General features: G+C 36.2%; 2 protein-coding genes across 8 annotated transcripts in view; one reads left to right on the top strand and one right to left on the bottom strand.

Moving 5' to 3' along the window:
* The window catches only part of ARL13B (ARF like GTPase 13B), a 48299-nt gene that overhangs the window by 18307 nt on the left and 4393 nt on the right, over window positions 1–25599 (bottom strand). For 3 of the 7 annotated variants that reach the window (XM_085239925.1, XM_085239931.1, XM_085239899.1), the window contains exons 3-5: window positions 24059–24125; window positions 19849–20098; window positions 2549–2578 (exon numbers count right to left, since the gene is read on the bottom strand). In XM_085239925.1, the coding sequence (XP_085096051.1) occupies window positions 2549–2578; window positions 19849–20098; window positions 24059–24113 (335 nt within the window). In that variant the 5' untranslated portion in view covers window positions 24114–24125. Of the gene's footprint in view, window positions 1–2548; window positions 2579–19848; window positions 20099–24058; window positions 24130–25599 lie in introns of all 7 variants that reach the window. The other 4 variants (XM_085239911.1, XM_085239916.1, XM_085239920.1 and 1 more) reach the window with 3 other exon arrangements.
* STX19 (syntaxin 19) lies at window positions 1534–16765 on the top strand. The gene is made up of 3 exons (XM_010720787.3): window positions 1534–1795; window positions 13951–14231; window positions 15222–16765. The coding sequence occupies exon 3, from the start codon at window positions 15310–15312 to the stop codon at window positions 16183–16185; it is 876 nt and encodes a 291-aa protein (XP_010719089.1). The 5' UTR covers window positions 1534–1795; window positions 13951–14231; window positions 15222–15309; the 3' UTR covers window positions 16186–16765.

Raw genomic sequence — 25599 nt, 5'->3', positions numbered from 1 at the left:
ATCATAATCCTAAGAGATCTTTTAACCTCAAAGAGCCATAAAAAAGTTGTATTATATTTACAACTCCAAAAAACAGTCCTTGTCACCATTAATCTCATGTGCTGTGATTCATTATCTGACCTTCCCTTTCAAGGATTGTGCATGAAGGAGACCATGGAAAGACAGCTTCTTAAACATCCTGACAGCTCAATTCTCTTTTGATCTTTGTTAGTCTTAAAAACCACGTGCAGTCAAAAAGGTTTATATATTTACCATCAGCTTGGGGATAAAAACTCCTATATCCCACCTATGATCAAAACTTTGTTAACTTGCCTGCAGCACAAGAAAGAGCACAGAGTTCTCCTCAGTATGTTAACACTTGATTTGATAATCCATTCCCATTTCTTGACAAAAATATTAATTCTACAGTGCTTTGTACTCTATGTGGTTTAGTGAAGACAATACTTCACGCTTCCTTACTTCATATACAGAAACAATGACTTTTTCAATGTGTTTGTTACATTGGCACTGTTTCTTAACAAACAGCTACAACAAGTAATGTTGTCCCAGTATTTGGCTATTAAATGTGCCTGAAACTAAACTAGAGAAAAACTGAAATAGAATTCAAGAAAGTTATAGGGAGAAATCAAAAGACTGGAAACAGTTATCTTTGCCTTCTTTTTCTTTTCCCCTCCATTTAGCCCACCTTTGCCACAGCCTAAAAATCCTACTGCACTTTTCCTAGTTTCAAAAAGCATTCCTCAGCAATGCTGTCAATCCCTATCTTCATCTGATTTAAGAAAATATTTCTGAGTACATACTTTGTTGCCACAGCCTATTCCTTTTCAACCTGAAGATTAAATAACTGTAGTATTTACTGTTTCTCTGGACTGTACATTCTACAAATCACAGATGACGCAGAATGTAATCTTCGCAAACTGCATACCTCAATTTGACAGTAATGCCCTATAACATGCAGTATCTGCTGATTTTTGACCTTTATTACTTTGAATGGCATACAGTTTGCTTTTTGGACAGTTATCTTCTGTTTTCAATACAGAAAACCTGTTATAATACCAGCTGTATTCAAAAATTGGAATTGAAGTTCTGTACCTGGCTAAGTGAAATATCCAAATGGCAATCTCCACCTCACGCTCCCCAAGAATTCATTTAATACAGGTCATACATTTCCTGTTGCTCTAATCCCTGTCCCACTTCAGTCTGTAGATCAAACTTAAGGAATTAAAATATTGTTCAAATACTTTTAAGACACTGGCAGTCACACTGTGCATTAAAGATGCCTCATGTTTTTTCCGTTCAAGTAAGCATATGGATAGATCCGCAACCTACTCTTGCTTTCTTTTTCGTTCTCACTTCAGCGTAGAAGAAAGCAATTACTGTGCTTACACTTGTGCTTCAGAGGCAGGCAGTGCTATGTTTGCAGCTGACAAGGTCTCTCTACCTAGGGAGCTGGTCTCAGACACTTCCTACTATTGGCCAACTCCATGAGAGTGATCCGCCTCGCAGCAAGGCTGGGTTGCAAACAGGCAGAACCAGATTCCCCAAGTAGAAAGTAATCAATTTGCCTGTCTACTGCAGTTGCAGAAGTCAGCTTCCCTCTCGCACTGCTGCACTTGAAGATGAGCCCTTGGACAATTATTTAAGGACTAGGAGCAGAAAGCATACTGAAAAGACTTACTGGAATGCCACTCAAGACACAGAAAATATTCAAAACAATATTTGTCTCATTATACTCAAGCTTAGCCTCCAGAGTTCCCTTCTAAAGGATAACGTGTGCCATCAACTGGATTCAAAGGTAAAGACTTTTCTTTTACTTAATGTTAAAAAAGTTGCAAATATCAGAAAAAGGCTGTGTAGTCTGTGTCTGTGTCAAGACACACAAACAGTGAATATCGACCCTGAAAATAATTGGATAGAACTCTAGGTTAATATTGTCTCAGAGCTTCACTGCTCATGCACGGGAATGCTAAGCTTTGAAGCCAAGTTTTACACATAAAACCTCATTCTTTACTGAATACACTGGAGTTATCTTAAAGGACAGAGCTTGGTTTTAATTTTCCAAAGCAGCAGAACTTCATATGTAGCAATCTTTGGTGTTTAAGAACTATAAGAAGTATTGATAAACACACTTGAAAGCACTGATGGCATATAACATTAAGTTTGCCAACTCCAAAGCTTTTATAAATAAAATCATGCTTTACTTACTTAAATTTCACAAATTATACTTGGAACCCTCTTAGTGCAACAAAAAATGTTATTTATAAAAGAAACAGAGGAAAGGAAAGCACCAACTGCTTTTATGTCATGTAAGACTTTTTTTTTTTTTTTAAACAACTAGAGAGCTTTGAACTTTATTTTTAGAGTCATGGGAAACTGTGGAAAGGGAGTGTATGTGTGCATTGGCACAACTGACATCTACACTTCAGTATTTCCCTCAGAAGACATACCAGCGAAAAAGACTCTGAACATGAACTATGTGCACTTGTTGGCTTGCTTCTAAAATGTAAATTACCCAGCAAGTAGTGAACAAGTAAGCATTAAAACTTACTTCACAGTCCAAGAGATTTGGTGAAAAAATCTGGAATAAAAAGGACATATTTGTGTCTCAGTTTTCTTAAAACAAACAAACAAACAAGAAACGTTAGAGAAAAAACAGATGTTTCTTTCACAGAAGGTATTCTGCATGAGTGCCGAGATGTGTTTATTTTCTTGGTTTGCAGGCTTGGACTTTTTGTTTTAAATACGTTTCCTTTACAACTTGTGCATTTGGTGTTGGATTACCATACAGCAAGAACACTGAGAACTAAATAGTGTACAGGCAGGCTGTTAGAAGTAATATGTGAAAGCTTATAGATACTGCTTTTGGGTATAGCCAGTTATCACAGACTTGAGAAGTTTGGTCAAATCTGCATGTTGGCCATAAAAAATATAGAAGAGCACAGTATACCTCCAGGATACTTTGGTCAAAATACTGCAGTATCAGAATTGTCAATCTTGAGTAGAAGTAACTTCAGGAAAATGTATCTTTAAAAGAATGATTTATCTGAGATCAGGAATACTAGATTTGAAGACTACTTTAATTGAGGGTGACTGAGCCACCATTCCTCAGAATGCAAAGACAAGAGGAAGAAACTTTCAGCTGCACAGCAGTCTAAACAAGAATGAACAAAGCCATATTTTTCCACCCACGGTTGAGCTTTTAGAAATGATGTTCCACATATTTTCTTCAGAATTTCATCTCTCATCCTTTTTTCTTTTCCCACTTGGACAGTTCTGTGGACAGCAATTACTAGGATGACACAATAGAAAACTGAGGCCTGTGCAGTTATATGAAGAAAAGATTTATTAGTTTCTTTGTTTTCCTCATATTACCATGCAGCTCAAACTCTTGATCGAGAGACAGAAAGATGTGTGTCAGATAGTTTTTGCCCTTCAATTATTGGCAGTTCATTAACTTTTTAAGAAAAACACACTTACTGCTAATTTAACAACCACACACATAGGAGAACCAGCAAATAGTTTCAGGCCTCCCATGGAAACTGAGAGGAACTCCCTGCTCTCCCTTCTTTCTGTAGACTTCTTGCAGATTGCATTTAACAGCTTTTAATTATACAAATAGTCCAAATGTGGCTCTTAGCAAATCTTAAGCTACATTCTTTGGCACTCTAAAGAGCTGCCTTAGCATTAGGCACCTTCTGGATTGTTGATAAGAGTTGGAAAATCATTGGTAACTTTTTACTGATTGACACTAGGGACTTCCTCAAAAACACGGAATATTTAATTTCCCTAGTTTGTTTTTTATGCCTTCTATTGTTACGTAAAACAAAACTTTGAGTATTAGGGTAAGATATAATGAAAAACCAGTGAATTAGATGCTCCAAGACCATCTGCTTACAAACATCAATTAAGAGTTTGTGTATACGTAACTGCAGGCAGATCAATTTCTCTAATTCACCTTTTTCCCTAATTAGTTCCTCCAGGTCAGTTCTAACTATTCTTTTATTTAAATGTAAGATTCTAAACTCATCCTGTTTATAGTATCTTTAGCAACTCCAGAGCAATCTCAATCTCATACTACCTTTTGAAGTGGTTAAAAGAATGTCAGTTATCATTTGTTTCACTTCAGCTAAGTGGCCACATTCCTACCTCGTATCTAAATCCTCTTCTCATTTACCAAAAGCGTATTTCTCCAACGCACTTCTTCACTATCTGTTTATTCCAACCTACTACTCAAATGGGCTTTACACAAAGAGAGCTGAGGTTATAACCAGGACACCGTATTTAACTTCCAGGTGTTTAACTGCAAAAGCAATAAACTTCGCTGCCAAGTTTTTGTGTAAGAATTTTTAAAAATCCCTGAAAATATGTTTATTTTCATATAGTTTTCATGTATTTCACCTTAATATATAAATACCAAGACAAATAGTGAAGTTTCTTTAGGCAAACTGCCTGTAGGATACATTGTGGTTTTTGCTTTGCCTAGAAATCATTACCTTGATTACAGATGAGTTGCAAGGCTGCAATACTTAGCCATATGACGTGATAGATGAAATGAGAATGAAAACTAAGTGGGACTACTAATTTTGCTCCTGCAACTACTATCAGGATAAAGAAAATCTGGAAATAGATTTATACTAACAGAACCCTAGAGAAAGCTATTAACTAGGAGTTAAAAATGTACATCCTATTAAATGGAAATAATTTCACTTGTCCTTCATTCTGCCTAAAGCCTCCTCTTTTGGCAATTTACTTTCAAATTCTACCTTACGATATATAAACATCTAATGCTTCATTATGTAACTTTTGGTAGAGGAAATTATAGTCTTCTTTCTGGATTTCTATGACTTGTAGGTGGCCAGCGTGCTCATACCAGCTAAACAAGTGAAGGTGCTGATTACTAGCATTATTCTTGTCTGAAAGAAAAACAAAATCAGGAATCTACAGTGATTTATTTACTTTTTTTTTTTTTTTAAAGTTTCCTGAAGAGCACTACTTTCAGTAATTCTTTAGTACATGAAGCATCATAAACACATTAAATAAGTTCTTCAGTTTTAAATATGAGATACTCCAGTCCTCTATAACTAGAGAGAATAACTCACAGACTAACTGATTTTCAGGTGAAATCACTGCTTTGTCAGTCAAGACTCAGTGATGTATGCTGCATTTGCAAGCGTGATTTATGCCAGTGCAAAGGCATGACCTTAACACCTTCCAATACCCACAGTTTCAGTGGAAAGTCTGAGAATCACCGTCTGTACACAAGGAAATGATGACAGATCACTATCCTCAAATCTTCTACAGTCATTCAGAACAGGTTACAAAACTCCAAGGCAAACCCAGCTTTGCCACTGATTCATTACGCATCATTGAATCACATATTTCATAAAAATAGTAACATCACCACATCTCTGTAACTGATAGGAAGAAGACTGACAGTTGTAGAGATTTTGAAAGTATAAAATCTTCTAAAACAGATGATTCAAAACCTACATATTCTCTCATACCTACTAATGCCTAAGTTCATATTTCTATTATTTGTCTATCATCTTCTCTCTTAGTATGCTTTTTCCATATCATGCAACACCACAGAACTGCCCTAAAAGAACTGTATCTCCAGCATCTTGAGTATGTTACAGATTTCTGGCCAAGAACATCTAAATTAATTAAAATAACTAAAAGTCTATTTTCTGCCCTTACATCTCCCTTGAAGTGCTCACTCCAGCAGCACAGCTTAATGACACTCTTCCAGCAATCTCTGAATCGTTTTCACCCATGAAATTTTATTGTGCAAATCCCCTTAATACTCAGACCTGTTTTGTTATATTTGAATCACACATTTTTATTCAGTATCTGTGTTTCTTCCCTTCCCATACCTACTTCACATTAACTAGAGAACTCCCAAGCTACATAGCTTCAAATGCACCATTTTTATTCCCCTTCATATGGGTCATTTTGGGTTTGCTCAATTATCTTCCGGCAGTTCTAATATGGGGATATTTTCTCAAGGGGGCAAGAAACAAGATTCTATTTCCTCAACATCACAGTGGGCTGTGATAATACAGAGGTTACAGATTATACAAACAGCCTTCACACGTTAGCTGTTCTTAAAAATATTAATAGAGATCTCATTCAAGTCCCTCGCATTGAAAATGCAATCGATTTTGCACTGTCATATAATATACTTCGATACTACTTACCTACCTTGCAAATACAAATGGTATGCGTTTTTAGGCCTATATGCAAGGCAAACTCTCTGCCTTTACTGTTTTCTTGTTGAATAACAACCATGCTTCCCACAAACAGAAGCTTGAACTTAGAAATAGTTCTTAAGTATGTTTTTCCAAGAAATTATTGTCTTAAAACATGATGATTTAAGAGGATATTTTCATCCAATTGCCTTGCTTCCTGAAAATCCGTGCTTTAAGCATGTGTTTTTACAAGCCAATTAAGCTAAAAGAAACTTTTTTATTTTGAAAAAAAGTAGAAAATAAATTTAATCTGCACCAAATTTCCTTACTTTAGTTGCTTAAAATGTATCCTGGAGTAATAACACAAGATTCTAGAGCACAAAACATATTATTTCTTTTCTTATGAGAATAAATGAAAGCACAACCTTTTCAGAAAACTTAAATTTCAATTCAAAACCTCAGTCTTTCTCACAAACTATTAAGAGTTAATATTAAGTTTAAATGACGTAAGTGCTTCAGTAATTTTTTATTGAGTTGCTAAAAAACTCAAAACAGCAACCAGGTTCCAGACCAGAGTATGATTGAACATGACCCAAAGCCAGTGCTGTCAAAAAGAACAGTTACACAGGTTTGATTTTTTTTTGCACAATATAACAGAGATGCAACTCCACTGCAGCCTAAAACGTATTAAATAAGAAATTACTTTTAGCTGAAATTCCTTTGGGATATATGTTGTCTGCAAGTGTCTTCTACCTAGTGCCCTTCATTGTATCATAACTAAAGGACAGAAAAACAAATCAACCCTTATTTTTATTGCAGGTTTGTTTTGGTTTTGCTTTTTAAAGCTGTTTCGGCAGAGGTAGTGATATGATCTTTGATAAGAATTTAAGGCATACTTTATCATCATAACAAATTAATAATGGATAATGGTACACCACTTATCAGGATCTACTGTTCTCCTAGGCAATGTGTAGATGTACTTATCATTGTAAAAGCTTCCCTATCCACATAGGCCATCACTTTGGAGAGACTCATTTCTGGTGAATAACACATTAAAATTATCAAAACACCAATACTCTTGCAGTATCTTTAAATATTTGACAAAGATATGAAAATTGCACTCCCATCAATAATATATAAGAAGATGACTACCATAACAAATACAAATTGAATCACCAGTGAATCTGAATGACAACTATGTGTGCGCACTGGGAGAGGGGGGATGGAGAACAAAGCCTTCCTAGGAGATGAGGCTTGTCAGCATGACCAAACTGAAATGCAGCATGTGCGTTCCTATTCCCCTCTCCCGGCCAAATATAGTATGCTAATGAAAGCTGGTCAATAATCCTTAAGCTCTAAGTACAGCTTATGTACTGGCAAAACTGACCATGACTTTTTCTCTTCTGTAGACTATCCTGTTCCCTTCCTTACCTCCATCTACCTTCTGCCTAAAATCATCTTGTAGCCCTATCTGTTCTTTGGCTATGCTTTCACTATTACATAACCGTTTTACTGTACATAGAAAAGGCACAGTGCCACATGAATTCCACTGAATTACTGCAGCTGTATTATCTCCCTAACTACACAGTATCTTTTAAAGGCCTACAGCTTGTGATTATGGCTCTGAATAACGCTTCAGTAACTCAAATGCAGCAATATTTATGTCTGAGGAACAGCAAGGAACACCAACAGATCTCACGGATGCTCTTCACATTTGTTTATGTCAGAGCACTCAGAGCTATTTCTAAACTTAGTCAACAATTTGCCGCTGCAGTTTAGCAAGCTAATGCTTGTTTCCTTTTACCATTACTGAAGTCAACCTCCTGCTCTTAGCTGTTGTAACCCAACTTCTCCAACCAGTGAAGAAAAAATCTGATAAGGATGCTAAGAATGTACTAGGCTGTGCTGAGCGGAAGGTTGCCTTGAGCATAAATTAGCAGAGGGAGTACACGTGAATAATTGGGTATGAAGAACAGAAAAGCTGGAGTTTCTGTTCCTACAGTGACTGCCAACTGTAGTTGAAGTATTTCACTACTTCTGTAAGGCAAGTCCTCTGTTTCTGATAGTGCTTCCAGATTCTTTTGGATGAAAAAAAATAAATTGCCCCATCCAAGTTAAGCGTTAAGCAAGTGGGACATGAAGCAATACATTACATACCAGAGTAAGTTATTTAAAAGTAACCTCAAAATTCTAACAGCATTTTTTGAAATTTGTGGCTTTTAGAGGCAAACCTGTTTTTCCCTTAAACACTCAAGTGTGAGTTTAATGGAGAAATTTAGGAATTTAACACAGATCTTTTGTTTTACACTGAATTTGTATACACTAAATTATCCTACAATAAAAGTTTCCTACTGCATAACAAGACAACACCAAAGGAGCAAACTTTATCACAGTTAAGTGTCAATATCTATCATCAAGAGAAGTACAGGACTATTTGTTTACGTGAGAGCTGACACCAAGGCAAAACTTCAAGTTGGAGTCACTCAACGGAATACTGAAAAGAGAAATCCAATGCAAAATAAGTAACTGTGTGTTGATTTCCCAGTAGGAAACCTTTCTCCGAGTTTGAGATTACTGAACAATGTCAGATAGCAGGATCAGGCTTTCTTACATGACCTGGAAAAAAAACACAACACTTCACACATCTCTTTTCAGGACACTTGCAGAATTAGGCCATGAATTACTACATATACAGTCTAACGCATCAAGGCAGGGAAAAACAGATTCTCAGTCACAGCCTGGTCCCAGGTTCACTTAATTCATGGAAAAGATTCCAGTGATTCAGTAGACTGAGGATGATGCCTCCAGGTCTGGTTTTGACCAGAAGCCGAAGTGCTGCATGAACTGGAGAAAACAATCTCCTCAACTTCAGTAAGAGGTATTTACTTCTCTTTACCACTATAAGGTCTGGACAATCCAAGACACAACGCTTACCTAAAAGGAAAGAAAGCTTATATTCGCAGCATGCTTAGCAGCTGAAACAGATATCTGTATGTGAAATACACACTTATCTTAAGAGAAGCTTAAGGTTTTAAAATATAAAGCTCCAACAGTCTGAAATAGTTGGGAATTCTTTCCTTTCTAACTTAGTAACATGGTGCTTGGCTGACATTAACAAGTGAACTCTTATTTATGAAGTGCCCTTATGGTGCCTTGTGAAATTCAACACTTCTCTCCATGAAAATTGGCGCTATCTATCATGAGAACATAATCCCCCAGGACAGGAGAAACAAACCTCTCCTCTGCGAACAGATGTGCGCACATTCCCCACCTCTGTAACTTAGGCTGCCTTTTGGCAAGGAACTTCAGCAGCTGCACATCTGCAGAGGTGAATAACTTTCAGCAGAAAATACAGAGGAGGATCTTACTGCTCCCACACCTGCAAAGCAAGCTCAGCATTTGTTCCTCTCCAAATGACACCCTGATGGGTTGATTAAATCATTCAGAAGCATGCCTATTCACACTGCTTGCAAAACACCATGGTTGTGACAGCATCTCACCTGAACTGCTTACAGTAGTAACATGGTTTGTCAGCAAGAACTTAGCAAGCGCTCTCACAGGGTATTAAGAGAAGAGTGCCGTTCAAGGACACTGTTAATATAAAATGATTCTACAAAATACAACTGTGTGTATGAGAACACTTGTTATTAGGGAAACACCTAAACATCTGTTTAATGTTAAGCACATGCTCAAAGCTCATTATCTTCAATTAGATTTGAGCTTATGCTGCCCAAAGTCCAGCCTCAGTTTCTGAGTGAAAATGACATACTGTACTGGGAAACAGAGAGCTCTTCTGGGGAGGTTTAACTACGTGCTCAGATCTGTGCATCTGCTTAAATGATTTGCCAAACTGGGGGCATAATATAGAATATTTAAATATAGAAGGATCACATAAAAACTCCACCATTCCTGAAGTGAAATTTAATCAAAACATTGAGCACCTAAGAATGTTAAATAATTCTGGCTACAAACAGCACAAGTCTTCTTCCCCTGAAACACTCACTCTCAAGTCAAATTAACCTTTGTGCAAATGACTTAAAAGGCAGACCTGGTAGCATATCAGTGTCAGGACAACGGCCTCATGCAAAATGTGAAAGAAGTCTAGTTGACGTAGAAGATCGCAGGATGTTTAATTAGTAAAAAACTTTATTCATCACTGTTGCTATTGCTCTCTGTCCAGCTAGCTTCCAGGAATTAATATTATTCCAGCTTCAGGCTGGTTTCCTTGATCCAAGAAGATGAGGTAATAGTCACATGAAAGATGAAGACAGTATCAAGGCTCACAATGCTCATTCACTGAAGGATATAATTCCTTCAAACTGTCTGTCCAGCTGTGCTTGATTTCCCCTCAGCATTACTGTGGGGCAGCATTATTTCCAGAAAAGGTAGAAATAAGATCATGGACAGACATCAGTACTCTGAAGAAAGAAGTCCCAGTGTTAAATACCAGATTGAAAATGGGTTTGAATGGGTTTGAAAACATCAGATCCTGTTTGAAAAAGTTTGAAACATGAAGAATTGGTTTAAACTCAGCACAGAAAGCTGGAACTGACTGTAGGGGACTTAGTCACTCAAGAGATTTCCATCTATGAATTCCCTTTACTCAACTCTAAAAGAGCTGGCACATTCTCCCTGTGTTGGCAAAAACTTCAGTAAGTCTCTCATCTCAACTGAAAGAACAGCAGGATGCACCCCTATAACATACAATCCAACACAAAGGACAACAACACAAAGGACTCCTTATATGAACCAAGTTAGTTAGGAAACACTCAAATAGTCAAGCCAACAATTTCCAAGGTTATCTATGTCATGAAGACATCCTTGTTTATTTTAAACCAGCATGCATTTCAGTTGCAATACAATCAGCCACATTTACTGGCAAGCAAGTTCAGAGATGGGTTTTGAAGGCAATCCAAATAGGAGGCAGGATACAAAAGTAGGGTTCCATTGCTTACATTCCACTCCCTAGTGAGCTCAATGTTTAAACAAGACAATAATAATAATAATTAGCTACTTGAAGTGTTTTCTGCTTACTTCTTCATATGTTTGAGATTTGAGAAGAAACTGTTCCATTTATGGATAACCATATGATTCATACTTTGCAAAGAGTCCCCTAACAGTCATGCAATTCTGCTGCTTTTTAGTTTATTCCCCCCCTCAAGGAATTCAAATATTTCAAGATCAGTGAACCCAAACCATCAAAAAGTAGACAGTAATTGTTAATAGATACACAAATTGAACATCAAACCTAGTTCTCAAGGTCCTGTGATCAACTCACTTCAAAGCCACAGCAAATTGAACATAAGAAAAACCCGTAACTGTCCTTTTGAGAAATTGTGCTGCGTTCTGATGGGATAACTGGATGACTATATGCATGTTGTACAGTAATTACTTGAATTTCCTTAGATACAATAAAGTCTTGCCACCTCACATAAGCATTAATGGTGCCATTAAAACTTGCTTTTGATCATAGGATTGCCAAGCCATGTTAAATTAACATGGGTCAACAGATGCGTTAGGCTGCACTTAAACAAGATTTTCAGGTCAATTCTCCAAAGCCTTGTTTTTTCACATGCCCCACACTGAACTTTCCCAACAGCAGTCATGGTGGTGCCAAGCAGTTCTGAAACATTTCAAAAGAATGTTAACCTTAAAGAAACCACTTCTTTTTGCTGTGGGAAATACCACGAGTTAAGCAACACTAAGGAATTACTGTAATAAAATAAATACATGTTGTATTTTTCTCCACCCTGAAGTAGTATTTTCCACAAAATTACTTGGAAGTTTGCCTGTTAACTCAGTAAAATATGGTAACTTTCACTATCTACCAGTTTTTGTTGTTGTTGTTTCTTTTTTTTTTTTTATTATTCTCTTGCAGCAAATGAATAAACATTATGTTTGGATCTTAAATCATAGAAGTGGGGAGTGGAGTTGGGGGTTTCAGGGGAAATAAAAAAAGCAGTAAGGGAAATCTACACTATGGTACAACATCAGCATTGTTTCTTACAATTGATGTCTGTATGTTTAAAGTTTTGTTTTTTAGCTAATCTTCCTGTAGACAGCAATGTATAAATCTGTGGAAAATACGTTCACAATGTACAGCTCCATGACTTAGATAATGAAAAAAAAATATTTAGAGACCTTAAATATGGGTAAGGGATCAGAGAAACCACAGAACTATTATATGAAGTTATTCTAATGTAACAAAATTGTTTGCATATTGACAGGTTACTAGATTGATTCCTTGTAGCTATTACAAAATGCACTCTTTTGGATACTAGAAAGAAATACTGCATTTGCTTACCAAAAAAGATTCTCTAGAATTGGGATTTCAGAGAATACACATCTATAAAACAGTCACTTAGGAAGACTACCCTGAAACCTCCAAAAACAGCTAAAAGATACTACTGCACAGTTTAACATTCATCCCTGAATAAACCCATGAAAGAAACACATTTGACTTGACCAGAAGACCCTAAGTAAAAATTTAATAGTCTTCTAGTCCTGAACGCTTCACTTTCAACAGAGATTTTCAGTTCTTGATTTTATTCCAAGGAAAACATTCATGGGAAGTTTAAGAAAATACTTTCGCCTCTGTAATTAAAAAAGATTATATACTCAAAGGAAACCTTCTTTTAATTAAAAAATGAAAACTGCTGAATTACATAGTATTAAACATATGCATACCAAATTTTTGGAGTCCACCTAAAATCAACAGAACTACCTAAGAGAGGTGATCCACCCTCAGTAACATGTTGCACTGTCAAATCAGACAGAGGTATCTCATCAATTTTTGCTCTGAGTAACTGAGATTCACTAAACAGTTTGCAAGCTAATCACAAACTAACCATTTATTAGATTTATACAAAAACTTGAAAATAAGAAGTAAAACCCAATGCCAATCTACTGCAAAGCAGCAATGACCGATACTTTTGACTTCTGCAGAATAGAGCAACTCTTTTGTTTACAGAGCAGAGGATAAAAAAAAAATGAAAAATAGCAGCTCTAAAACAGCCATAACAACAACAACAAAAATAATTCTACCAAAAAGACAAGCTCTGCAGTAGATACACAAGAAGGTGCAGAGTGTGTGCATTAATTCCATAAACTCAGGTTCATTAATATGATTCAAAGACATCTAGAAGTAGCCTGCTAGTGTGTAGAGGTTATGCTCCATGTAATGAAAATGTGCAACATAAGCATCTTACTACCAAATGCCCTTCCTTCAGTATATGAATTTTGAAAAGCCAAGTTAAATCTTCAGAAATGTTTCAGTAAAAAATTACTGTGATGAAATAACTGTTTTAGTCATTTTAAATATTCCCTTAAAGGTCCATATCATCTGCAGTGTTCCAAACGACTTATTTACTGCACAGAGATCTTCACAAAGAAAGGAAATATTTGAAAATAGACAAAAGGCCTTGCAAATTCAAACAAATGAACTGTAATACTCTTCAAAAATACTTAATTTAATGGTACTCATAGGAAGAATTGCCCACAACATTCACATTGTGTGTGTCAAAGTTACAGATCTTTTGGTCCAACTCCCAGTATGCGGTACAGAGAACTATATCCCAGAAGCATGCCATCCCACATAAACACCCATGAACAGTCCCTTTCCAAGCTCTTGTTCCTTGTGGCATGAAAAGGTTCTTTCTTTCTCTGAACTTAAAGAAGAAATACTTGCATTCAGAAATACTAATGCTTATCACTCTTGTTTTTTGGGACTTCTCAGTTAATGTTTCATCTGTCTGCATTACAGGTTATAGATACCTCTCCATGGATATTGCTGCATTCAAGAAGACAAGCACACATTCAACAGAGGTTATTTAAAAATATATATATATTTTATCGTGGGCATAAAACACATATACTGCAAAAAGCTGCCAATTTTTAAGATTTTGTTTTTAATTTCAATTTTTTTAAATGGAAGATGTCTTCAAGCAAGTCCTTGAAATACTTTCCTATGTTCAAAATCAAACAGGGAAATTTAGACTGACTGCAGAAGCCAGGCTGAAAGCTACACCCACAGCCATTTGAAAGGTATGTTTCTCAGATTTCCTATAAAATCATTCCCACTAAAAAAGTTCAGCATCACATTAACAGATCTCTGTTAATATAATTCTCAGATTGAGTTTAAATATCTCCAGCAAAGCTTGCACAACAGTTAAGGTAGAAAACATAACTAAATCCACTTTCTATTAAATAAGAAACATTACTGAATTGTGTGCTAACATGTTGTATAGAGTATGTCACTAAAAACTGTATTAAGGTCACAAATGGCAATGTAAAGTGACAGAAATCCAAAGAAGCTTATAAAATCTTCAATACCTGGTGTTAATTATACTGAATCCACTTCTATTCAGTATTTTCATACTAAACTACAAGTTCTGTCTTTCTGTAGTTCAGTTATCATCACTTTAACTCCACAGAGAAGGGATGGCAAGGAAAAAAAGGAGAAAAAAATTTCTGTGCGGCTGGACTAAGAGCTTAAAATAGCATATTCAAGCCAAAATTCTAACCTTTAGGCAGACTGTCTCAAAGGCCAAAGTGCTCGCTTTCCACTGAAGATGAAAATTTTCTAGTATTTCCTGAAAGATTTAAAGTGATTCATTTTCCTTCATCAAATAAAGAATTAGATAAATCCTTTTTTTTTTTTTGAGTTTCTCATCTCTTCCTTCATAAAGTCCCCCCACATGCCATATTCTTAGTTATTTTAAGGTCTAGATAATAAACCATAATCTATCATAAAAATTGGGTTGGACTACGAATTACTGTCTACAGAAATGCAAAAGATAACAAAAAAGCCAAGGGAAGACTTAACTGTGCACATCTGAAGATAAACTAAAAACTTTAGGTTTTGATTATAGAAACTGGGTTAAAGGGTAGATTGTTCTGACATCACCTTCCTTGAACTCAAAACACTCACCTGCTAATCTTAGCAGCATACAAAGGGAAGTAGCTCTGAGTTCCCAAACTACTTTTAATGCCTACAGACCACTGCTAACATGGATCTTTACACTTTGATTGCAGGGAAACAAGCTAAAAGAAAAAAACCGGAGCTAACTCCCTGTGTTGCAAGAGAGGTTAAGAGCAAAGAAAAAAACTGAGCACAAGAATCATGAGAGATCGCCTCCAGGAGCTTAAACTCCGAGCCAAAGAACTACAGATGGTTGGAGAAAATAACTGTCCACCCGTACGAGACGAGCAGGAAGAGTTTGAACAGCAGGCCATTATTTACGAAAGGGAGCCCATAACCGAAAGGCACTTCCATGAAATCCAGAAGCTTCAGAATGAGATCAATAATTTGGTGGAGGAAGTTCAAAAATTCAGTCAACAACAAAAAAGTCTAGTTTCTTCAATGAGAAGGTTCAGTGTTCTTAAAAAGGAATCTAACACAGCAAGAGAAATAAAAATTCAAGCAGAGCATATACGAAAAGGTTTGGATGAACTGTCAAAAACAGTGAAAAAAGCTGAAAGTGAATATGGGTTATCACGTGCCATAGTAAGAATTCTAGCTTCCCAGCACACTTTCCTGTCCCGGTGTTACCTAAACGCTATGCTTTCGTACAATGAAGCTATAACAGCCAAACAAGAGAAATGCAGAAGATTTATTGTTCGTCAGCTTGAAGTAGCTGGTAAAGAGGTATCAGAGGACGAAGTCAATGATATGTTCCAACAAGGAAAATGGGAGATTTTCAATGAAAATCTACTCACTGAAGCAAAAATTACTAAAGCTCAGCTTTCGGAGATTGAACAGAGACACAAAGAATTGATCAGCCTAGAGAGTCAGATCAAAGACTTGAAGGACCTTTTCATCCAGATATCAGTTCTGGTGGAAGAGCAGGGGGAGATGATCAACAACATTGAAATCAGTATGAACAACACTCAAGAATACACCCAAATATCTAGAGAAAAATTTGGACTTGCAGTCAGGTATCGAAAAAGACACCCTTGCAAAGTAATATGTTGCTGGTGTTGTCCGTGCTGCAAGTGACAAAGCAAACGACCTTTGTAAGTAGCAGCAGTTCTTATGCAGGAAACTGAACTTATCAACGAATCCCAGGATTCTTTTATTGCCTCATTCTTCTTCCCTTTTCGCCTTCCACACTTCCACTGAGGAAAAATTGCACCTGTTTTTCCAAACTGAGTTCAAAGATTGAAATGAGATCTTCACCTGTGCTTAAGTTTTATGGTTTCCACCGAAACACATAAACTAGAGGAAAAGATCAAAGGAGACAAATAACACTTTCTTGTTCTTCCACTCATAAGAAGCGTCAACAAAACAATGTGTCAATATGCCATATGTGCTTTTGGGAGACATAAAAATTATTGTAAATCTCAGACAGCATTCAGAAGACCGGTTGAATTACCTTTTATAAAATAACAATTAGTATTCCTTCAATTGCTGGTTTTTTTTTTGTTTTGTTTTGTTTGGATTGCTTTGTTGTTGTTGTTCTTGTTTGTACAAGTGCTCATACTTACTTGGTTCAAATTTAATTTTTTCCTTCCCAAGAACTTGAAGTAGTACAAATAAAAGTAACACAAAGCAGGCAATCTCAGTAACAATCAAGAAACTGATGCATAAACTTTTCTGACTTCTTGTTTGGTTATCAAGACTACATATCACCACCTGACTGAGAAGAACTGTGCTCCATTTTCTCTGCACCTCCCTATTACGTAGTGGTAGGATTTCCCACCTGGTTTCTTCCTACTTCTGAGCAAATGCAGATCTCTTGCATCTCCTCACACCACACACTCCAGCAACAGCTCAGATTCACTGCAGTATAATCAACATTTGTCTTTGCTGTCCTTCTTGTAGTGAAGCAAGACATTTATTTGTACTGCTTAAGGAGTGGTTTGAAAAAGGAGATGAGGATCTCCAGAACACTATATGGTCCTATGAAATTCTGTTATTTTGTATAAACCTAGTATCCTAATTTAAGAATGTATGATAGATGCCTGAATTAATAAAAATTAATCCCTTAGTACCTGAAATGAACATGGAATACATACAAGAGGACAATATGGTATGCACTGTTAACTCTTCTTGGAAAATTTAGATCAATCACCAAGTTAGTTTCCCCTTTAAAGCTTTAAATTGCAGCCTAGTTTAATCATTTTAGATTACATATGCCAGATACTCTACGTTTACAGCTAGCTAACAGGAGCATGTCAGCTGCTACCACTTCAGGCCTGGAGGACATGCAATGAAATCCAGTCCGAAGATGCTAGCAAGGATTATATAAGAATCAAACTCTCATTATTTTTTGTATCAGCTTCTTTCGAGTCAGATTGATGGCTCCACACCCTCCAGATTTTAATTGCACCAGGCTATCAACAACTCTTGTCTGTTTCATCATTTTATCTCTATTTACTTTTTATTTCCCTTATATCTTTCTTTTCACTTTAGTTTCTCAGGTTCCCACTCTTAATAGTGCCATTTCCATGTACAAATGTATGTGTTTACGCCAACTATCCCCAATAGTTACATATATTTCTGTGCACAAATAAGTATATTTCCATGGATGAATACAGTGTCCATGCATCAAATATTCTATAAATAGACAGACATTTAAATCAATTTAAAATTATACTTCGCAATGGGATTTGGATAACTAAGATGGTAAACTCCCATAACTTCATGAAAATAAGCAAGCAGTTTTTCCTTTACCTTTGCTGAATGTAAATCTTCCGTAGAAAAACAGTACAAGGTGCCTAAAAACTTATCTGCTGGATTTCCATATACATAAAAGACTGATTAACCACTTAAGCACTTGAGCGCACCACAGTTAAAGCTAAAGAAGTAGTTGGAGAACTACTGAATCCCTTCACAAAACTAAGATACTGCAAGAGCAAGTTCTGCTCAAGGACTGGTGAGAGTCAATTAGAAGGAAATATCTTCCTTCTATCAATAAACTTAGTTTAGTCACAATTAGACTCACTTAACAGACTCTGTCTTCTGATTAGCCAATGACATTGGATCAGAACCAGGACTAAGTACCAAGGAAGTGCGTGAGCTCTGTGGAGGTTAAGATAAACATCCACATAAACTCTATTACAAGATTAGGGCAGAGATTTATATGAAAAAAAATAAAAATAAAAATTAAAATTAAAAAGTTATATTTGTTTTTGAAACACTGCACAGTCGTCAGCTGTCCTAGGTTCATTTTTAGAAGAACAGATTTAAGTTAAACTAGTTGCATGAAGATGGCTTTATTGCCTTCTTCATACTACTAGCACAGAAATGGTAGTTAAAATCTAAACTATTTTTCAACATGCAATTATCTTTCTTTACTGTAATTCATTTAATCAAAACAGATTAAAAAACTTCGCTCTCAAACCACCAAAATATCACTACTCCTTGAAAGCCTCTGTTTTTAGCTTTAAGCATAGGTTCTTTATAACACAACAGAAACATACAATTACACCCACCAAAGATATTGTTCTGAGAAATCATTTTCAACTTTAAAGTTACAAAATAAGCTATGAAAATTGTGTTTGTTACCATTTTTTTCATTGCTGAATTTTACAAAATATTACTTCCAGTGTATCACAAAAGATAGTTTTTAAGGAGATAAATTAATGACTTTTTCTCTGTTTTGTGAAAGAATATCTATACCTTTTGAAACTTCAAACAAAATTTCCCACCAATTAAACTTACACACACCAAAGCAAAAGCAAATATCAAATACTAACAAAGTAAGTTTTCTTTAATGGGATTTTACTGATCATGCATCAGCAGCAGCACCACGTGTTAGGCGAACAAGTTATTAATTACTGAATCTTTACTGGTATTGTAGAATATAAACAATTGTTTACAATTTATGGAATGGATGTAGGTCAAAACAGAATCATAGAATGGCTTGGGTTGGAAAGGACCTCAAGGATCATCAAGTTCCAACCTCCCTGCCACAGATACTGTTACCAGACACTAGATCAAGTGCTAGAACAGAATGCCCAGGGCCCCATCTAATCTGGCTTTAAACATCTCCAGGGACAGAGCATCCACAGTCTCTGGGCAGCCCGTTTCAGCACACCACCACTCTCTCAGTAAAAAACTTCCCACTGACATCTCATCTAAATCTCCCTACCTTTAGTTTAAAATCATTTCCCCTAGTCCTATCACTATCAACCCTTGTAAAATGTTGATTTCCCTCATGTTTATAAACTTCCTTTAAATATTGGAAAGCTGCAATGAGGTCTCCCCACAGCCTTAGTAACAACATTTTTACAAGAAGTTGTCATTTCAAATTTGCGCAGCCTTTAACTACTGTATCATTTGAAGTATTACTTAAATTTTCAAGAGTTAAGAAAATAATTTAAAAATTCAACATATTTTTATGAATACTGAAAGAGAAGATAAATAAATATCCCTGAAAAAGACTAGAAAGTCAGATGCAGTGAATGTGAAACCACATACACTTCAAGAGGGAAAGCAGGAAGCAAGAAAGGAAAGAAAGAAAACGCTCTGTTAATCATTATAAGCAAATACCTCAGAAAAACCATACAACTAATTGCAATATTGTTTAGTGCTAAAATATACTGTTAATGTACATTATATTTATACTATACACATATACTTCATTAGAAGGTATACTGAAGGTCAAAATCTACAACATTTCAGATTATGAAGAAAACATTTATAAATATTACTTACACTAACACGGGTTTCCCTGATATCTTAGGGCTGTTTAAAACTTCAGTCATGGCTTCCTTTGTTTCTTCCATTCTTTCAATGTCACTAGAATCCACAACAAATATTACACCATACGACTCAGCATAGTAATTTCTCCATATGTTCCGAATTCGTTTTCCACCTCCTAAATCAAAGATGGTGACTTCAAAGCGTCCCTGTTTAAGGTCAATCTTGGAAAACCCAACCGTTGGAGCTACGTCTTCAGGAGACTCTGCCAGAGAGATCACAGAACTTTTTACTGAAATTTCCTTAGCCATTTAAAAAGAATTTTACATTGTCATTTCTGCAGAAAAAAAAAAACAAAACACCTATTTTTTTTAAACACATGGAGCAAGCTTTCAATGTTACTTGACAGCATGTTGCTAACTAGATATTTTACATTAATATTTTACTTTTCAGGAAATTTTATATTAACACTATTAACACATACTCTCAATCAATTATTTTACATTGATTGAGATAGAAGCACCAGGGAAGAAAAAAACAAAAAGAAAAAAAGGCATTCTTTAATATTTAACACTACTTTAGAAGGGAACTGTGTTTTTTAGTTTTAATAACAGACCCATTCCATCCCAGGTGCACCCATCCAAACAATACAGAATAGCATACAGCAGATGTACGGTATTAAATCCAGTGTGAGAAGCAAAACAAAACAGATGTATTATGACCTGGGAAGCCTTCCGAGTGAGAATATGCTCATCACACTCCACATGAGGATTCAGAATAGACAGACCCCTTGCCAGAGCAGCTTAGGCCAACACTCCAACAAGAGAATGGAACACCTGTTTGTGAAAGATTCCAACTTCAAAATTCAGTCTTTGTACTTACTGTACTTGACTGTACAAGAGAACATTGAGAGCATGAAGGCTTGCTAAGGGTGAAAGTTACTAATGATGCAGAATTTAAGGTGATATTGTTGAAACATTCAGTCCTGTTGTACTGCAAGGTTCAACAGTAAACAGTCTGTGTGAAAAAACAGCATCTGCTGTATAAGCTGCAAATCCATTTTGACAAATATAACCGCTGACTAGCTGATTTGCCCACATTTAAGAACCAAAATACGTTTAGAGATGGTTTCTGCTAAAACCCACCAACCATAACTGTTGGTTGTGATACTGTTTTTACCAAGCTTGGAAAAAAAAAACAAACAAAAAACACACACACTTGAAGGTTCTAACCTCTGCAAGTTCTGTTAGAGAACAATTTTATTCTTTTCCTTAAGACAAACACTATTCAAGTCCTGCGAAATAGTCACAGAAGTCAGAACTACCCTTTTTATGGAGCTTCTCTTTAGAAATATTTTTTTTATCTTCTTTTTTCCTCCCTCCCAAAGAAAGAACTTTCAGAAATAACACTAATTTTTAGCTGATAAAGACATTACAGTTGATCTTGAAACAGAATTGAAGGCTAAATAATGTACTCACATTTTCACAGTAAAGATTCAGGAACATAAATGAGAGAACACAAATACATTATTCCTAACTTTATTCATAATTCAGCAAGTCACTGAACTTGCATAACAAGTGTAAACAAAGTCAATTCAAAGTCTGTCAAAACAATTTTCAGCAGTCTCTTGTGTAAATGAGATGGAAGTTACTCAAAAACTTCAATCTCATAAGTAAAAAACACCTTAAAGACTATTTATTTTCATAAGCACAATTCTTATCTCAAATCTTATCCTGCTTGACAGTGATATTGGGCAATGCAAAGTACCCTCCAAAATCAAGGGGTCTCTTATGGAAGAAAGTGCCTACAAAACTGCTAGTACTCTTACGGAAACAAAAAAGAAAGTGTATAAAATATATATCACTAAAACTATTGCTTATGTTATACACATACACATGCAATTTCATTTTTTTGAACCTTTTCGTATTTTCTTATCAGAGATTACACAGCATGTGCAGGACAACCAAGGGATCAGGCCCAGTCAGCATGGGCTCATGAAAGGGAGGTTCTGTCTAACCAAACTTATCTCTTTCTATGACCAGATGACCAGCCTGATGGATGAGGAAAAAGCTGTCGACACAATCCACCTAGACTTTAGCAAAGCCTCCAACTCCATCTCCCACAATATTCTCATGGAGAAGCTGGCGGATCATGGTGTGTACTCTTCACTGAGTGAAAAACTGACTGAACAGCAGGGTTCAGACGGAGCTGAAAGGTGTTAAATCCAGCTGGTGACCGGTCATTAGCAGTGTTCCCCAGGGTCAGTACTGGGGTCTGTCCAGTTTAATATCTTAACTGGTGATCTGGATGTGGGGATTGAGTGAACCCTCAATAAGTTTGCAGATAACACCAAGTTGGGAGGAAGTGTTAATCTGCTTGAGAGTAGGAAGACCCTACAGCAGGAATCGGATGTGTATACTAAGCCAATTGTATGAAGTTCAACAAGACCAAGTGCTGGGTCCTGCACATGGGTCATAATAATCCCAGGCAACACTAAAGATCTGGGGCAAAGCGGCTGGAAAGCTGCAGGGAGGAAAAGGATTGGGGGCTGTTAGTTAACAGCCAGCTGAACACAACCCAGCAGTGTGCCCAGGTGGTGAAGAAGGCCAATGGCATGCTGGCTTGTAAGGGAATAACATAGCAACAGGAGCAGGGAGTTGACTGTACTCTTCACTGATGAGGCCTTACCCCAAGTACTGTGTTCAGTTCACAGCCCTCACTACTGTAGCCTTTACACTACAGTAAAGACAACGAGGCCCCGGAATGTATCCAAAAAGGGGGAACAAAGCTGTGAAGGGTCTGGAGCATACATCTTATGGGGAGCAGCTCAGGGAACTGGGATTGTTCAGCCTGGAGAAGAGGATGCTCAGGGGAGAGCTCATTGTTCTCTACAACTGCCTAAAAGGAAGTTGTGGCGAGTTGGGAGTCAGCCTCTTCTCTCAAGTAACAGTGATAGGCCAAGTGGTAATGGTCTCAAGTTGTACCAGAGGAGGTTCAGGTTGCATACTAGGAAAAATTTCTTAGAAAGAGTGGCAATGCATGGGAATAGGCTGTCTAGGGAAGTGCAGAGTCACTGTACCTGACGATTTCCAAGAAACATGTAGATGTGGCAATGAGGGACATGGTTAGTCATCATGGTGGTGATGGGTTGGCAGTTGGAATACAAGATCTTAGAGGCCTTTTCCAATCTTAATAATCTAGTGATTCTACATTACTTGGAACACTGGTGTTATACAAAGTCTGCTGGTACTTGCATGTTACTGGATGATCACCAGAAAGCTACTTCTGCACATATAACATGAAAAAAACACGGTCCACCAATTTCTTCAGTCTAGGCTGAGATGTGAAACACTCCATTAACCATAATATTCTTCTTCTTAATGTTAATTCAAACTAACTGTGAATTTGAACATCACCTACTTGAGTATTTTTCCTATACTTTCTTTTATTTAAATCAAGCAACAACATTCTTTCAGCTCTTTGTTGAAATACCCAAGAAAAATTCTTCCCACTCCAAAACATTCTATGATGCTCATTAAATCAAACAAGAACCCTTACCCAGAAGAAATTTTGGTGCAAATTTGCATTACGGTAACAATACAGGGGTGTGCTCAAGGCATGTAAGTACTAAGGTACTCTGAACACTGACTTTAGATTTCCAAAATAATTAAAAATGTCTCTGAGGATTAGCTTTCTATGTGAGAGGATCAAAGGCTCTAGTGCTGCATGGGTCAATGTCTTATGAGGCAACTCTCTCCATTATATTCACCTCACCTCTATAATATACTATTACTCTTGAACAGTAGCAATTCTGCTTGTCAGCTGCTGCTGGTGTGTTAAGCAACACTACACTCACTCAACATTATCTTAACTATAGAGGTCAAAAAGCAGAGCTTGCTCTAGGACTTCCCTGGAGCATAATGTAATGACTAGAAGGCACCTACTTTTTTAATGTCACCCCAGCCAGATATCAAAAATCAAGGTCTTTATGTCTCCATACAAGACCATTTAATGTTTCCCTTCCATGTAATGGAGCCTGCAACTTGTTCACTTTTGGTACTAGACTGCTAGAGAAGTGCACAATTAGCAAACATTTAATTTCAACAACGTACAATGAGAGGAAGAGATAAATCAAGAGATGAAGAAATACGTTAGATGAAAATGATGCAAAGCAAATAATTATACTATTTGAACATTACTTTTAGATGATAAATTGATTGCTTACCTCCTTGAATTCCTCGGACTGTAGCAGTTTTACCAGCATTATCAAGACCCACCATTATTAATGTCACCTTCCTCCAAAAAGAATGAAAAAAAAGAGAAAGATATTTAAAGTCCTTTTCTTTCTTGCCAGACATCACTTTTTTATTGTGTTTATTTTTTTAAGAAATATTCATATCAAATTTCCCACAAAATAGTAGAAAGAATAAATCTCAAAATATCTAATTTGCAGACATTGTTACATTTCTGTATCTGCCGTTGGATATGTCAAACTATAACAAGGTACAGTATTGTACTGTAAGTTTCATGAGACAAATTATATTTGCCCACTAGATTTTAATTTCATGGTACTGTAGATTTTTTTTTCTTCATAGTGTTTATCTCTTTAGTAGTTTCTTCAAGTTAATTTCCACTCTGAATTTTTATCATTTCTGTCTCAGACAAAACTGTGGTCTTGTTTATACCAGCAATTTCTGTATCAACTAGTGAAACTGAACAACACCATAAAAGAATTAAAAAAGTGGGTCGATAACATAGGACACTGTAAGCTAAGTGGCTCTGGTACTCATCGTGTCTTTTTTTTCCCCAAGCAGGAACAATTAAAGCTGCAAATGTGCAAATCAGTGGTGTTACTAATATACTCTGCATACTCAAATTAGTGCACAGACTAGAATTTGTACTAGAACAAGATTTTAAGTAAAACCATTGGAAAAAAATACTTATGTGTAGACCTTGATTATTCTTCCAATTCACAAATACTCAAACAAGTAAGAGAAATTTGCTGAACTTTATGCTCCTCAGTGAAATAACACAAAATGCATCACTATTTCCAGTCTTGAAACTATAATAACATCATACATGAAGTATAATTCATATACATTCTTTGAGAAGAGGCAAAAAGCTCTGAGAAACCCAAAAAATGAATAATGGGATCCTATTAAATTATACTTTAAACATAAGCTGTAACTGGAGCAGCCACGAACTTACAACTGTCTACAACAAATAGCTTGTATCAAAAAGCTGTTTAATTCAGTATACTCCTCTAAGCAGCAGCACGGTCAGCAAAACCTCAACTTTTCTAGCACATGAAATCAAATCCTCATACATGAGTAAAGTTTAAAAAAAAAAAAAAATAGTGCCGTATACCCCTTATTTCCCTTCTTCCTAGTTTGTAAGCAGTTTGAAATAAAGTTCTATGCATCTTTGCTAACTAGAGGGAAAAGAATGTAGTGTGTCAAAGTAAAACTAACGTAAAAGGAAAAACAGTCACATTCTAGAAGCAGGAATGGATCACCAAGTTGATCACAAAATGCAGCATTAAGGTATTTAAAAGAAGAAACAAGAATTACACTGGGGTTACAGTATACTCTTGACAGTAGTTTAACAAACTGCACTTCATAATCTCAAAATGCAGAAACCAAATTGATTAAATTTTACATAAACACTCTAGCATCTCCCCATAGGAAACTTTACGCAACAAATGGTATTTTGAACTTTATACTTTCAGTCAGAAACAAAGTACCTTCATTGTGAGTGTACATGTAA

This window comes from Meleagris gallopavo, chromosome 1 (assembly GCF_905368555.1).
Source record: "Meleagris gallopavo chromosome 1, MGAL_WU_HG_1.1, whole genome shotgun sequence".
In the NCBI taxonomy this organism is placed as follows: Eukaryota; Metazoa; Chordata; class Aves; order Galliformes; family Phasianidae; genus Meleagris; species Meleagris gallopavo.
Note: the sequence above shows the minus strand (reverse complement) of the source record. Positions and strands in the feature narration are given on the sequence as shown.

Coding starts and splice junctions, on each gene's coding strand:
- STX19 (XM_010720787.3), top strand. CDS start 15,310: ATGAGAGATCGCCTCCAGGAGCTTAAACTCCGAGCCAAAGAACTACAG.